Source organism: Neolamprologus brichardi, chromosome 15, assembly GCF_056152115.1.
Source record: "Neolamprologus brichardi isolate AB-2024 chromosome 15, ASM5615211v1, whole genome shotgun sequence".
NCBI classification, from domain to species: domain Eukaryota; kingdom Metazoa; phylum Chordata; class Actinopteri; order Cichliformes; family Cichlidae; genus Neolamprologus; species Neolamprologus brichardi.
The window spans coordinates 3021722-3037760 of NC_142118.1; the positions used below are offsets into that span (position 1 = coordinate 3021722).

The window sequence follows — 16039 nt, forward strand, 5'->3', positions numbered from 1 at the left end:
CCCAATCCTCTGCTGTATCATCCATGTGCTCTCTGGCAAACTTCAGACGGGCCTGGACATGCACTGGCTTCAGCAGCGGAACACGTCTGGCACTGCGGGATTTGATTCCCTGCCGTTGTAGTGTGTTACTGATGGTGACCTTTGTTACTTTGGTCCCAGCTCTCTGCAGGTCATTCACCAGGTCCCCCCGTGTGGTTCTGGGATCTTTGCTCACCGTTCTCATGATCATTTTGACCCCACGGGATGAGATCTTGCGTGGAGCCCCAGATCGAGGGAGATTATCAGTGGTCTTGTATGTCTTCCATTTTCTGATGATTGCTCCCACAGTTGATTTTTTCACACCAAGCTGCTTGCCTATTGTAGATTCACTCTTCCCAGTCTGGTGCAGGTCTACAATTCTTTTCCTGGTGTCCTTCGAAAGCTCTTTGGTCTTGGCCATGGCGGAGTTTGGAGTCTGACTGGTTGAGGCTGTGGACAGGTGTCTTTTATACAGATGATGAGGTCAAACAGGTGCCATTCATACAGGTAACGAGTGGGGGACAGAAAAGCTTCTTACAGAAGACGTTACAGGTCTGTGAGAGCCAGGGATTTTCCTTGTTTGAGGTGACCAAATACTTATTTTCCACCCTGATTTACGAATAAATTCTTTACAAATCCTACCATGTGAATTCATGGATTTTTTTTTCACATTCTGTCTCTCACAGTTGAAGTGTACCTCTGGTGCAAATTACTGACCTCTGTCATCATTTTAAGTGGGGGAACTTGCACAATCGGTGGCTGACTAAATACTTTTTTGCCCCACTGTAAATATGTAAGAAAAATTGTGTATGTATCTGTTCCGTGTCCTGTGTACTGTTTGTTTGTATATTTGTCTTTTTGGCTGCTGTTACAACCAAATTTCCCCTTGTGGGACAATTAAAGGATTATTCTATTCTATTCTATTCTATTCTATTCTGACATGAGAACACTTAAAGGCTCCAGATTCAGTTCTGCATCTATAATGTAAGGTAGATTTAGGACACCAGCATAAGCTTGACCAAAACTTCATGGATCTGCAGACAGCTGAGTGTGCATGCTGTCTGACGTGTTTAGAAACCTCCTGCTGTTTGCATAAAGTATGTCTGAAACTGATAGCATCTGTGGCTGTGTGCATGTAACTGCAAACCTGCTGAATCCAGGTTGGCGTTCGAGTGGGCTGATTTGTGAACAGTGGTGCCCCCTGCTTGCAAAGCGCTTGTCGACTTGCTTAAATGCGTGTCGGACTTGTGAGGGTCATTTAAGTCGAGGCAAACTAAGACGAGAGTTGCCAAACAGATGCGAGAAGCTTTGTTTCATTTGCGTGTGCGGCACCCTGCAGCTGCGAGTCCTCATGTGCATCTTGTTAAACCTCAACCCATCATTTTCATCAGCAGCTTCCCCGCCGTCGCCGCTCTCAGCCTCTCTGTAATTCCACTTAGAAAACAAAACAAAATAAAGCCGCGCGTGCAGTGTTGTGCTCCCGAGTAGCTACCAGAGCGCGGCTCCTGTGCGTAACTCGGCTTTGATCTCTCTCTGTAAATTAAACATGCCTTTGTAGATAACAGGCTCCCTGGCACCTGCAGTCTAACTGTACCTCCGCGCTTCACATCAGCTCCCGTCCCTGATTTGAACTCGGGAAAGTTGATTCAAGTCAGCACAGAGTGCCGCTTCATCGGGATCAACCTTGGTTGTGTAAACCTCTGTGGGGTAATTAGGCTGCAGTTAGACCGTCAGATGTGCAGATTACAGACAGTTCTGTGACGAATCTCAAATATGTCAGTTGACTCTCTTTCATACAGAGAACAGGAGAAATGTGCACCAAGTAGGGAAAGGAAAAAGCGGTCGAGTATGGGGTCAAAAAATGGGTCAGCGTGAACACTGTGCTTGACCTTTGACATCAGCTGCAAGAACTTATTTTGCAAAGCGACCAATAGGCTTGAATTTGGGGATAGAACCAATTAGGGCTGTTCGATATTACGATATATATCGGATGACGATATAAAAACGTCTATGGTTTCATTTTACGCTATCGTTTGTTTTGTGGTGTCGCAAAATAAACTGTTTACGGCAAATTTTTTATCGTTTTGATGGTCACTGTAGTTATTATTAATTAAAGTTCTCTCTTTCTCTTATATTTAATATAACCACACTAAGGACGGACAAGTGCCTGTTTTTATGCGTTGTGGTTAGCAACCACGGTAACACCATTGCGTGTCCGCTTGTTTATGTTCCACAAAAAACTTTCACAATAAAGCTCAAGATCCTGCTGAGACTTTTCAAAATAAACTGAATCACGTGAAAGAGCAGATTATTTATAGATGAGAATTAAAAAAGAGCCGCCAGGTGCTAAAAAATAAACCTTAGACTCAAACGTTAGAACAGGTTTTTCCCCGCAGCACGCCGTGTAATAAATACTCAAAGAAAACTGCGGCCGTTACAACTTATGTCTAAAAATGTATCGTTTCATGCATCGGTTAAAACACTCGACTCCAGCTACATGACGCACAGCTGGAAACACTTCACGCAAGTCGAGCTGCCCGAGATTCACAGAATTTACAGAAAATGTTACATTTTTGTGATTTATGTCGTTATCAGACGATAGAGTTCCTATATCGGGATATGAGATTTTGGTCATATCGCACAGCCCTAGAACCAATACTTGGAACAACTAAAATTACTAAAAAATTAAAATTAGGGATGAAATCTTTACTACTATTTGTTTAGCCATCTTAAAGCTGATGCCATCTTTATTTTTTTGCCAATGTAAGTCACCTGATATAAGCCCATACCAACATTTGCATCCATAGTGCAAAAATGCAAAAGGTGGGAGAATTTGTACCTTTTGTCTTTTGTTTTTCGTGCCAATTTAATATTTTTAGACCTTTGAGTGTCAGAGCTAGCATATTAGCTAATATTATAATGCTCTTTCACAAGGATCTGATGTGCATCTCAAACTGCACGGCAACCTTTGGAGCTCTCTGTGGTCCTTCTGCCTCAGTGGCCCTGCCTGCCCGTTTTCCGCTTGAGGTCTTTGAAATGCTAATCACTCCTCCTCTTCTCTTTTTTCCCTCTTCATCTCTCCTCCAGATTCTTCCACCAACTACATCAGGCAGCTGGAGACGAAAGTGCGGATACTGGAAGACGATAACAATAAGCTCCTCTCACAGGTGAGGCTTGCACAAGGACACACACACACACAGGCACATGTGCCATGCCGCAATTAGCCCACTTGAGTTTTTTCTTCTATCCTCGCTAAACTCCTCTTGTGCGACTTTTTAACTCATCCTCAACACATGACAGGAAGCTGCGATGACATAAAATCGTTGCCTAACGCTTCTGTGAAGCTACCCCTTGCAACAGGCTCCCTGTTAGTTGGGGAATATGTTTATCCATGTTTAATTCATAGGGAGTCAGTAAGCTTCAGCAGCGTGCACTGATGTTAGCCCCCGAGGCGAACTGTGGGAGCAGAGATGAGAGGAGGAAAAAGAAGGGGAAAGAGGCATTAAGTGACAGTGACAGAGTAAAGGGTTTATCCCCAAAGCTGACCTTGCTCTGACTTCTCCCAAATTTGGAGGATGGGGGGCTCGGTGAGGGAGGGGTGTGTGTGCAAAAACGGGGTGGGGTGTGTGTGTGGAATGCTGGTGTGGTTCACCAGAAGGTCACATGTCAGTCTGCGGAGGTGTGTTTACCCAGTCGAGCACAAGCAGCAGATGATGAAACCGAAGCACACTAATCTGGTCACGTGAGGGGAAATCTGATTCATGAAGTGTTCGACTAAATATTGGCAAAAAAACAGCTCAGGCTTTAAGTTTATAATTTGGCCTCTTTAATTTTATCGCATCATTTTATGATGCGAGTCGGTTCGTTTGAATGCAAATCAGGTTGCACAGAGACGAGGCTGAATTTCACACTGTAATTTGAAGTCTTTTTCCCACTTATATCCCAGCAGATTCATGTGTAGGCAGAGTGTAGGCTGTTATCACTGACATGAAACCTAAACGATCCTCATAATTATCTCTTACGCGCTACAGTTAAGTGTTACACATTGTCTCGCAGCAGTCCAAGCATAGAATATGAACTCCCGTCTTATAGTTTTTGTTCACGTTGTTTTCTGCAGACGTGAAGTTGGGATATGAATGTGTTCAAATGACTGATTTATTTTATTTTATTTAACAAATACATTAACTTAATTTTATGTGTTTAAATCCATCAGCAAAACAGTTGCTTCCATTGCTGTCATTCACGGCTCCTCACAGAGCAAAACAACATAATAAACCTTTCCACCATTATGTTTTTCTCTCCCTAGGCTTATAGCCGCTATAGCTTATCGCAAATACAGACGAGAAAGGTAATTTTCTGTGATGTCTGTGTTTGTTGGCTCTTCTGCTGGCCGGTTGGTTCAGTCTGTTTGGCCCTTTCACTCTTTTTACTCGTTTGGTGGTGGGACTTTTCACATCTTTGAGCTTCTTGCTTTCTCTTCTGTAGAGGGTTGACACTGTCAAAGCAGCAGCTGTACAAGGCAAGGCGACTCTTTGCAGTAATGTTTTATGTTGTGCCTTTCAGACAAGGAATCACCTCTGTGGTAATGTTTAAAGGGTAGGAATATGATGATTTGTTCCCTTGATGGGATTAAGTTATTATGACGCAACGGCCTGTAGTGTTTTTTAGCTTAGCATAAATGCTAGACGCTAGCTAGAGTGCGGCAAAGATCGGGACTGTGACATCATCCACTGGCTTCTGAAGAAACTATTTCCACTTTGGTTAAACAAACAAATCTAATATGACGAGGAGGGGTGGGTCTGACCGTCAAACCACTTGCTCATCGGCTATGAATTTGTCAATATCAAATCGTTAGCTAATGAGCATACCGCCGATAATCCTCCAGTTTGAAACCTATTAGGACCAGGATTTACGAAATACACTTAATTTTCATGACCCAAAATGAGCGACTGAGCCCATAAACGCAGCTGGAAAGTATTTACACAAGAAATCCATTTTCACATAAATTACAGGACCTGAAATCATTTTGTTTTTAAGCAAAAACTGCAGTGGAACTGAGAGGTCAAACGGACTGAAACCTAAGAAAACACCAGCAATAAGAAAAATGCTGCAAAAGCACACAAAATACAACGGAAATAGGAAAAACAAAAACAGAAATGGGAAAAAACTGATTTCTAAAAGCACAAGGGAAGTGTTTCTGGGGAGACAATAACCCGACGGACTAGTTGCAGGAACCAAAATATGCCAATAATTTTGCTGAGAGACTATTAGTTTTGTGAGAAAAGATGAGAGGTAAGTGTGTTAGCTTAACTATTAGCCTAAAAATCCATCATCAGTATTTTATGAATCATGAGATTAAAACACACTGACTTAGCATGTTTTGGTTCCTGTAACTGGTCCGTCAGGTTATTGTCTCCCCAGAAACACTTTGTGTGCTTTTGCAGCATTTTTCTTATTTCTTAAGTTGCAGTCCGTTTGGCCTCTTAGGGCCACCGTAAAAACACTTTGGATTTACTTTCCGGACCTGAAAGCTGCAGCCACTGTCTGTGGTTCAAAGTGCTAACATAACAGTATTATTAACACTTAGAACTTCTAATTAACATAATATATCTCATGGTTTTATACCATTAAAAAAAAAGTTAAACAACACATAGCTTCTGTTGCTTGTCAGTGGTCAAATCACGAGAGAGCGTGTTATCAGACTCAAACGAGCTTTGTCCCCATCACTCCCTCTCGTCCTGTAGTGCTAAACTAACCGGTTTCTGCTTGTGACTTCATATCATCGATACAAACCTAATATTGATATTGATCTCCAACTTTTCGTAATACAGTAAAGTGCATTGACAAACATCACCACAGAAATGATTCACCTTGTGATTGTGCCGGTTTCCCGAGAACACGGGAAGTTAAATGCACCGCCTTGCAGGGTTGTGGCTTCTGTGTCCAGGGGTTTCCTTTCTGTGCTGCTAGCATGCCGTGCTAATGAATGAACACAGGTGGCCCTTGCTTGTACGTGGCCTTTCTTGGCAAGAAAGCTTTTATCTGTCCTTGGAACTGCTCCGCACAGTGTTTGGTACAAGGTAACTTAAGTGAATGAATGCTACGTTGTGCTTTGGTGCATAAATGACACACGCATGTCCTAGCTTGTGTTGACGTCTGGAGGGCTGAATAATTAAAGATCTGGGGGGCAAGCCAGGTAGATTCAGGCATCTGTTATGCATGGCCGAAACTGTTGTTGGAGTGCAACTGAACAATGAAGGACTGTCAATCTGAAGCTGAAAAATATGAATCTGTAATCTCTGGTTGTTGTTACTAAACATGACTTTCACACAGGGGTGATAACAGTAAAATATTGGGTGAAAATAAGAATTACTGAAGTTTACCATTCAGTTAGATTTCATAATATCCTACCTGATGACGTGTGTGCATATTAGCAGGTTCAATTGTTACAATGGATTAGCTGCCCCAGTGGATTGTATTGCCTAACTTCCTGTGTTATGAAACCGGCCCAGCGAAACCAGAGGAAACAATGGCCTCTTAGTGCAGGAATGCTGACCCTCCAGACCAGCTTGGCTGAGGTATTTTAACCATACTAAAGGGAGCGTGGAGGGAGTTAACAGCAGGATCCCACAGTGGATATTAACATTAACAAGGGCCTACGCAGCCCAGGTGTAAACACAATTAGAAAAACAGGTGTGTGCACTCAGATGCACACATTCAGACATGCTCAGACACGCGCATCCTCCTCAGGCTTTCTCCCACTCAGCTCTCCCATTTCTTCCAGCTGTTACTTGTCTCTAGTCGAGCTCGCACACGAACTCCGGACGATGTTGAGATAATCTGGTCCGGACGTTGTCGGAAGTTCACTCTTGGTAAATACTGTTTGGTTTAGGGCAGGGTGAGTCAGGCATCTTGTAAACTTTGCATTTGGGAGCTTGCAACCCAAAGCACTTTTATCACCCAATGTCAGAAATTTGCGCCGTCGTTGAGAGAGGCTCAGACCTGTGGAGAAAATATCTTTTGTCAACTCACTACAGTGTGTGAAGCACTCATGCACTCCTCCTCAATTCACACTGCACGTAATGATCTGTATGTCAGACGATGCTCCGTCCCCTGAGTCGCTGCAATAAGCCCCAAACTCTCAAACACTTAATGTTATGACTGTCAGGCTTTGCATTCATGGCATAATTAGGCAACAATAATGATGGAAGAGCGAGTTTAAAGACCAGGTCGTTGATTTCAGATACATATGCACCGGCATATGATGTACAGCGCAACTGTCTAACGGTGTAACTGTGATAAGAAACGCCTCTTATTTCAGTCTAGCACGGGTTACTCTGATTTAACAGTTTCCATCCTGTATTTGATTAAATCGCGGCTCTGGAGGAGCATCCCGCTGTCCTTCCTACCCTTTTGTCAGCGTGGCATCACCCCTGCCCCTCATAACTCAAACAGGAAACGATGCAAGACACCCACAGCATCTTCCCGTCAGCACCAAGAACATTGTGATGGATGGATAAGATGCAGGGCCCCTGAATTTTAGCCAGGAAGACTGCAGCGAGCCAACTGTCCTCAGCTGTCTGGCAAACAAATGGCTTTGCTGGTCTCAGCGGTCAAGGTCATGTCGGGTTGGGAAGTAAAGTTGGAGATTTGTGATGGTTAAATGAAAAGCTAGACTCAGGGAGAGGTCTGCATCGGTAAGCAAGCCTTCTTATTCAGGTGATCAACTATGCGTTTATATCACCCCTCCTGATTTTGACATTTAAGGTTACCAGACACGAAGCTTATAGAGATGTCAAAAAAGATGCACTATTGAGGGCATGAATATGGAAACCGAAAGGATAGATCAAGAAGCGCCAGGGGGGGGACTGGAAAAGGTTAGAGGAACATTACAAGGATACTGAGTTGGAGGAGAGAAGAGGAGCAGGAATATCAAAGGACGGGGACGACGAGGGGAATGCTGATTGTGGCTTTGTGTGTGCGAGCGTGCACCTGAGTGCGTCACACACACACAAAGATAATACAAAGGCAGACAACACAGCACAATGTCCGGGCATTCATAGACACACACCCACAGCTCAACGGGTTATTTATAGCCGAGTGCTCCCAGGCATCACGTGTGTTCATGCACCGCGCCACGCACAGAGGGAACACTAGTGCGCGACACGAGAAATGTCACAAGGAACAGTGGCGTTTGCCGTGTCCCTGCCTGCAGAGCGAAGCTGGGCTGGTAACTGCCCCCCAGGAACCAGTGGTCTTTGGCTGCTAATGAGGACAAATATTAGGCATGTTGCCCCTATGTAGTGAACCTCAATGAAGGCAAAACGGGATACTTCCGCACACGAGCAATGGCGTGAGAGTGATGATGAGGAAAAGTGCCTTGTATGGTGAGGGAGGCACAGCCAAACACTTTAATAAACCCCCTTGGATGGAAATACCAACGGGCAAAACCTGGGTAGTAACAAAGATGCTGGTAGTTGTGCGTCTAGTGACACAGATGCAAGAGCAAATTGATGTAAGATTGCTTCACAGGCAGTGTTTTCTCTGTTTATGTGCACAAAACTGGGCTAATCTCCATCAAATGTTGGTGATGGTACTTACAGGTACCTCAGGATTTTGAGTATTTGAGTAAAAAGTGGCCGTTTTTATGTTAAAATATCTCTCATAGAGGCAAATACATTGATTTTGTCAACAGTGAACAAACTGACAGGATTCCCTGTGTGTTGGCACTCTGTCTTGGATTATTAACTTTGATTTATTAGCATGCCGTGAAGCCACTCTTTGGGTAATTTTAGGTAAAACTCACATTGAAGTCTTATTTTTCTTTTTTTTTTCCTTTGTTGTTTGTTTTGTGACCGTTTGTGCCCAGCAGTGTAACCCAGGTGACCTTCGTGCCCTGAGGAAGGGAATGACTCTGTACCACTCAGAGTCCCAGCTGTCCTCACTGCCCCAGCGCCAGGAAGCCATGCACATGGTCAGTAATGAGAAGACTGACACACACGCACACATATGCAAACACACAAATTTTGAGAAGGCTAACCACCTATACTAAGATTCACACTGACACGCTTAGATGAATACCCGCTCACACTAACCGCTAAGACACTAGTCACAGCAATCAGTCAGCGCTATGACTGCTTATGCAGATGTGGTTACATAAAGAGACGGGGCTTAATTGCACACAGACATGCACATGCTTAATTGTAGGGAGCGCTATGCCAGTGCCTCCACGGCAAAATCAAGTCAAGTCAGCTCTAATTCACTTTACTTCTCACACTCCAATTAAACCTCCACAGGCAACCTCGCTCTCGCTTACACGTGACAGGAAGAAGAAAAAAGAGAGAGGGAGAAGAAAAGGAATGAAAGGAAATGGGGCATAAGGGGGATGATCCAGACAGAGTCTTAGACAGAAGAGAAACTAAGGCAGAGACCAGGATAGAAATTCAGCATAGTCAGCGCTCTTCCTCATATCCTGTCCCTGCTTTTTCTTCCTCCCTGGAGCTTGTTTGAACCAAATTCCACTATGAAAATAATAATCCTCTCCACTCCACCTCCACCCTTAACCCTGCCAATGTCTTCAGGAGGAGAGGATTGGCAATTAAGCAAGGTCAGAGTCAGGCTATGCTGCTACTCATAAGACTAAATCTTCCTTGTGTTAAAAAATATATATATAATTTTTGTTTAAATCACTGGATCATTTTGTAACACAGAGGTAAATTGTGAATTGTAGGTTCCCCATATTTACAGTGTAGTTTTATATGAAATAAGGTCAAACTTTTGACGTGCTATGAATAAGACATTTAACAGGCATGTGTTGTGTAGTGAAAAAATATGCTGGATATAAAAATGTTGGATATATTTGATTAAATCATCATGTAACTATATTTTTGCTTTAGCATCATGAATTTGGTATTAAAATAGAGTTTTTTGTATTGTTAAATTAGAATTATTAGCAGCAGCGCTTTTTATTCATTGTTTCATTTATTCATCATTTCATTGTGTATTTAGTGGTCACAATTTTGGTGACTGTTAAATTATGTATGGGTGACGTACGCTGAACAAACGCAAGCGATGAACATAACATTGAGATGATTAAATGTACATAATATATCAGAAAAGAACATATTTATATTTATGTTACATCCCGATTTATATTACATCCATAAGAATTGGGATGTAATATAAATCTAAAAAATGTATAGATATTAATAAGTATGTGTGACAATATTTGTTCAAAGTTTGTTCTTAACTGTCGTTCTGTTAAGGAGGAGATAGTTTATGTATGTACACATCCTATGATCGTTATAGTAACATTTTCCTGCAAACTAGCTGCTACGCTTTGCTAACGTTTAGATTTAGATTATTATTTTATGCTTTATATCAGGGGTAGGCAACTCCAGGCCTTGAGTGCCAGTGTCCTGGAGGTTTTTGATGTGTCCATGATCCATCACAGCTGATTTAAAGGGCTAAATGACTCCTCAGCATTTCTTGAAGTTCTCCAGAGGCCTGGTAATGAACTAATCATTTGATTCAGGTGTGTTAACCCAGGGTGCGATCTAAAACCTGCAGGACACCGGCACTCGAGCCTGGAGTTGCCTACCCCTGCTTTATATTTATATTTAAATATTTCTAAAATTATATATGTTGCTCTTTAGATTGAACGACTTAACTCGAAATTTCGAGTTAATAACTCTAAATTTCGAGTTAGCTCTGCCAATCAGTAATCTACGTGGAATTCGCACTCAAAACCGGATCGCAACAAATTGGCGCTTTCGAGAGTACGTTTGGTGATAGTAACGCCATGTGATTCAGCTAATAACACAAAGATTTCATCATTTGTGAAGCCACGCTGAAAATTATCAGCAATTTGTGCATTCACGACTGGCTGTAATACTAGTAGCTTAGCTTTAGCATTTGTAGCTGAGGGCTTTAGCTTCCGGTTAACAAGGAAATGACATAATTCACGTATATTACTGATTGGCAGCGCTAACTCGAAGTTTCGAGTTACTTTTCTCAAAATTTAGAGTTAATAACTCGAAATTTTGAGAAAATAAGTCAAAATTTGGAGTTACCAAAATTGGTACTTTTTTTTTCAGTGGCAGAAATGGGCTTCCATAAGTAGCAATACAATGCAAGCTGTAAAATTTTATAATAAATACAATACATGAAGTGCTGTATTTCTCTCATACTCTCTGCGCTGTAAAAATAACTCTAAAATACACATATTTCTCTATATGCTTATATAAATATAAAAAGCTGTGAAACTCTTCTTAAGAGAGAGAAGAGAGGAAGTAAAGAGAGTGGCAAGCTAATAGCTGCTAGTTGTCAGTTAGCCTAGCTTAGCTTAGCTTAGCTTAGCTTAGCTTAGCTTAGTGATAAAGCGGTGAGAAATGGCTAGTCTGGAGCTATTTGACAGTAAAATAATCCACCACCATGACTGTAATATGTTCTTGTGGGTTTTTAAATTGTACAATAAAGGCAGATTTTTTTTTTATCTTATTTATTTATTTATTTTTAGCTTTGTCTGCTAATGGTTTGTGACAAGCCCACAGAACAGCACTAATGTTCAGCTCTGTAGTTTGCCCGGTTCATGTTGGGGAGCAGGGAAAGAAGGCATAAAATCGAAGATGAGATGTGGGACTTCAGAATGACTTCAGTGAAGTGGACTCTTAGTTGTGTGTGTCCCTCCCAATCGATCAGCTCATCCTCTATATTCACTTCTTTGTCTTACTCAAAGTTTCAGGTCAGTGAGCGTACATGAGATTGTCAAATAGAAGACGCTCAACAGTCTGTGCTCATTTTCGTATGTTTAAACTTCAAACCATTGCTCCTGACAGTGTTTGTCCCCCTGCCCGCCTCCTGCTGCAATGACCCAAATCAGCCCTGTTAATGCAGGAGATGCTTACAGTCTTACGAGCAGTAAACACTGCCCCGAGCTATCTGTGTCCAAATCCTTTTCTTGACTGCGCTGCTCTTGGCAAATGCTTGCAGTAAATGTTTACATATTTCAAATTTTAGAATATCACAAAAGGCTTAACGATGATTTATACATTCATACTTTCAGTCAGACCAAAGTCCACTTCACTGTATGGAAGCTGTTACCTTTTGTTGGTATAAAGACACAGTCTTAACTCACTGGAAAATTGAAGCGCTTGTAAAGTATGGATAGGTCTTTGTGATGCACATACAGATAATTGGATATCATAACTGGCATAAATTTTAAAAACAACTCCATTTGTCTTTTGTTTTATGTGTTTTTACACACAAAGTTTTGCAAGCGTAATTTTTAGGTCAAACATGAGCGAGCAGCTGTTGCAACGAGCGAACTCGACTGTGTCTGTGGAATACTAAACAAAATGTTTCCGTCGGATGTCTGGATGAATTTGCTGTGTTGTTTAGCTGCTCTTTGATCAGACAGTTGCAGATTTAAAGAGAAACCTTGGAATCCACACAGGCAAAAACAAAAAGGGTGGGTAAATTTAATGTACTAAATATGTGCAAAAAAGGGGGCTTGGACTGGCATCTGCACTGGATTACATCAAGTATCAAACCAGTCCAAGCTTTTCTGGTACTGTATGTAATTAAGTGGATGTCATAAATGGTTGTTTTGATGTAGTTACTAAACTACGACGTTGCGTCAGTTCAAGTGCTGGCAAAATGTGCAAATGTACACTCACATTCACTTTCATCCTATTTTTCTCATGTCAGAGCTTGTCTGAGGATAACATCAAATTATGCTTAAAAACATGGAAATGTGCCGTTAAGCTCTTTTTTTATTTTCTATAAATCTGCCACTTTGACCTTTTCTTGTCCAATGGTTTAAAGAATACTGTTCTTATTGGTTTGTATGGCCAAAAGCCTCTAGACATAAATCAGTGCTTCGTGCGGTTTATGTGATGTGAATAAACTGCTGGGCAGTTTCCACAAATCAGTCCTCTTGGGTGCAGTGGGATTATTATTTTATCTCCGTGCTATCAGGTTACGTGGGATCATTCTGGCACCCAAATGGGGCCAGCGGGCATGGAGGGAGCTGACAGGCGCATCACTAGTGAGCAGAGAATTTAACCCAGGCTAACAGAGCCAGGGATCTGTGTCTAATGCAAGACCCCGATGCCAGGTTACAGTGAATGGGACCCATTGTGTATCCCAGCGATCTCTGTGTCCCTCAGACAGAGACCCACTGTCTGGAACTACCCGGGAGGGGGGTGGTGATGAGTCAAGCAAAGTCCCCCCCCAGTCTCTTTCCTGGCTGGCTGCTCCCATCACACCAGGTTAAATCACACTGTGCAGGTAGCAGACCAGGGGAGGGAGTGGAATACAAAAGAAACAGGGAAGAAAAACACCAGTGGAGGATTGGTGATTTGAGCTGGTATGAAGGGGGTGACATTTTCAGTGCGACAGTACAGGAATACTCTCTTTTTAAATCTGAACAGATGCCCCCTGATGGGACGAGTGGGGCCTTTTTTTGGTATCTTGACTCAAATGAAGAGCTCTTTGCAGATGTCCTGGCCGGTGCAGGTTAACACCTGCATCTGTCACAGTTCTCCCGCTCCCTAACATCTTCTCAGTTGCCACTGTTATGTTATTGTTTCTTTCTCTCACTCTCTGTTTTTTCTCTCCCCTTAGGGGACTGGACGCCTACCAACTAGCGAGTCCTCTCCAGCTACAGGCTATTTGTCCTGCGTCCAAAAGCCTGAGGCTGTGGTCCACGCCATGAAGGTAATATTAGTCAGGGAAATCAATCACAGGGTGTAATTGTTGGTAAACAGTGTTACAGCTTTTGTATCATTGATGCAGCCGTGATGCTGTCATAGTGCTGTTCCTGGAGAATTTGCAGGATGATGCCTGAAGGCTATTATGGCTGCGACCAGCGTGACAGTTCAAATGTGGGAAAAACACATTTGTTGCTACTGTAATGTTACTTTCTTTTAAATGGTTAAAAGGGGGTAGCATTATATTAGCAGATTAGCATGCCTAGAAGTACTTAACCATGTTCAAGTGGGTCAGGCTGGTAGCGCTATGGAAAAAAACAAGAACATATTGGCAGTTAGGCTGGAAGATAACAGCGTTGCCTAGTGTAGTTCTGTAAATACAGAAGGAAAATGAGGCATGTCCATCCCTGTGTCTGCCATCAGGTGCTGGAGGTCCACGAGAACTTGGATAAGCAGGTTCCTGAGGACTATGAGGATGATCTCAGCGAGAAAGAGAAGGCCATTGTGCGAGAGATGTGCAATGTAAGTGCACCTCCTGCTCCCACAGATGTACTCGTATCCCGGTCTTTATTCTAATTGTCTGTGTGTTGTCATGATTATTGGAGAGCCTGAGAGTGGGGGGCTAGGTGGGTGTCTGAGCTCTCACACAGGTCTGTCGCCATCACTGCAGAACCACTTAGCTAATCACACCACAGGTTTGTCACTGATCTAGTGCCAATAATATAAAATGCACTATATGCAGACCATTAGTGTAACAATGGAAAAATGAGGATTTTTATAGTTGTAAATTCATCAGTCTGTTCATTAGCTTTTTAAATTCATTCTACTAGATTCAAATCAGGTCAGTTTTGAGCCTTTTTGGCTAATGAGGAACTCGTTTGGGCTCATTTGGTTTGGAATGACACAGCAGCACTCTTTCTTTCTTTCTATCCATCCCTCTGTCTCTCTTTTTGTGCCCCCCTTTTCCACTCCAAAGCTGAAAGCCCAAAGTATAGAGGCTCATAGTTGAGCTGTCAGAGCAATTAAACTGGTGCGGCAGGAAAAAGAGCACCACCCCCTCCTCCCTCCCAATAGCACTCCTCCACCTCACCCTTCTATTCTTCCACCTCTCATTTTCCCCTCATCTTTCTCTGTCTGTGCTGAAAAGGCCTTTCCCAGGATAAAAAGCTCTGCTGATTAGAGCGAGTACGAGAGTCGGGTTATCTGGGCCCTGCAGAGGTATGTGACAGGCCAGGAATGGGGAAGCACTACAATAGTACCTCTGTAACATCACCGGGGTCCCGCGGGGGCCCCTCTCACTCTCATAGAGAGATTTCAGCACCGGAGAGACGACACGGACTGAGATAGAGTCCCGTTCTTGTCTTTATGCTTTGATGGAAATGGAAAATAGGTGCAGTGCTTCATTGAAATGTTCAAACATATACAGTGTATAACAGTTGGGATAACTCCAAAGAGCTTAAAAGTCAATATTCGACGTGTCCACCTTTATTCCTTAATAACTCTCTTAAGCAGCATTTCTTAAAGTGGTGTTTGGGAATAGTTCTCCAGGCTTCCTGAAGGTCATTCATGGCTGCTTTTTGATCTCACGCTGCTTCAGTAATGTTGAGGAGGAAGGCCTGTCCATGACTGATACGGCTCCATTGTGTGCTTTTTCCATCCGTGTACGCTTTTACTGCACTGGGAGTGTGTTTGGATCGTTGTCATGCTGAAAAATGAAGCTGTTGCCAGTCAGACATTTTCCAGATGGTGCTACACGGTGGGTTAAAACCTCACTGTGCTTTTCTCCCTTTAAAATTCCATAAATCTCCAACACCACTGGCTGAAACGCTGCCCAAAACCATGACAGAGCCTCCACCGTGTTTTACACATGGCTGTTGTCCCTCTCTCCTGACCTCGGCCCAACATACTGATGATGGTGTGAACCCAAACGTTCAAATTTTAGCTCATCACATCGATCAGACCTGATTTTTCACACCCTGCCTTTCTTAAGAATGGGCCACCCCTTCTACTGAAGCCCTTTCTGATCAGGTTTCAGTGAACAGTAGACGTATCGACTGAAGAATGAGTCCAAAGAAAAACTTTGAAAGACCTTCAGAAAGGCGGGAGGACTGTTGCTCAAGACCACTTAAAAAAATTATGAGAAAATCCGGCTCCTTGAAAGCAAAATATAAAGAAGCTCGAGACGTCTGCACTGTACTGAAGCTCTACTGTAGTGTGTGAGTGTGTGTGAGTGTGTGTAGTCTTCCCAGCTCAAAGCCAAACTGTGGGCATTTGAAGTTTTCCCTCTTGAAGAAGAAAGTCTTTTCTTT

The 16039-nt window shown here is 42.7% G+C and overlaps 1 protein-coding gene across 5 annotated transcripts in view; it reads left to right on the forward strand.

Annotated features, from left to right (window-relative positions):
• Positions 1–16039, forward strand: part of ccdc85cb (coiled-coil domain containing 85C, b) — a 58492-nt gene that overhangs the window by 39679 nt on the left and 2774 nt on the right. Inside the window, exons 3-7 of one of the 5 annotated variants that reach the window (XM_035908695.2) lie at positions 3106–3185; positions 4325–4366; positions 8888–8992; positions 13645–13737; positions 14154–14252. In XM_035908695.2, the coding sequence (XP_035764588.1) occupies positions 3106–3185; positions 4325–4366; positions 8888–8992; positions 13645–13737; positions 14154–14252 (419 nt within the window). The remainder of the gene's footprint in view (positions 1–3105; positions 3186–4324; positions 4367–8887; positions 8993–13644; positions 13738–14153; positions 14253–16039) is intronic. The other 4 variants (XM_006792988.3, XM_006792990.3, XM_006792991.3 and 1 more) reach the window with 4 other exon arrangements.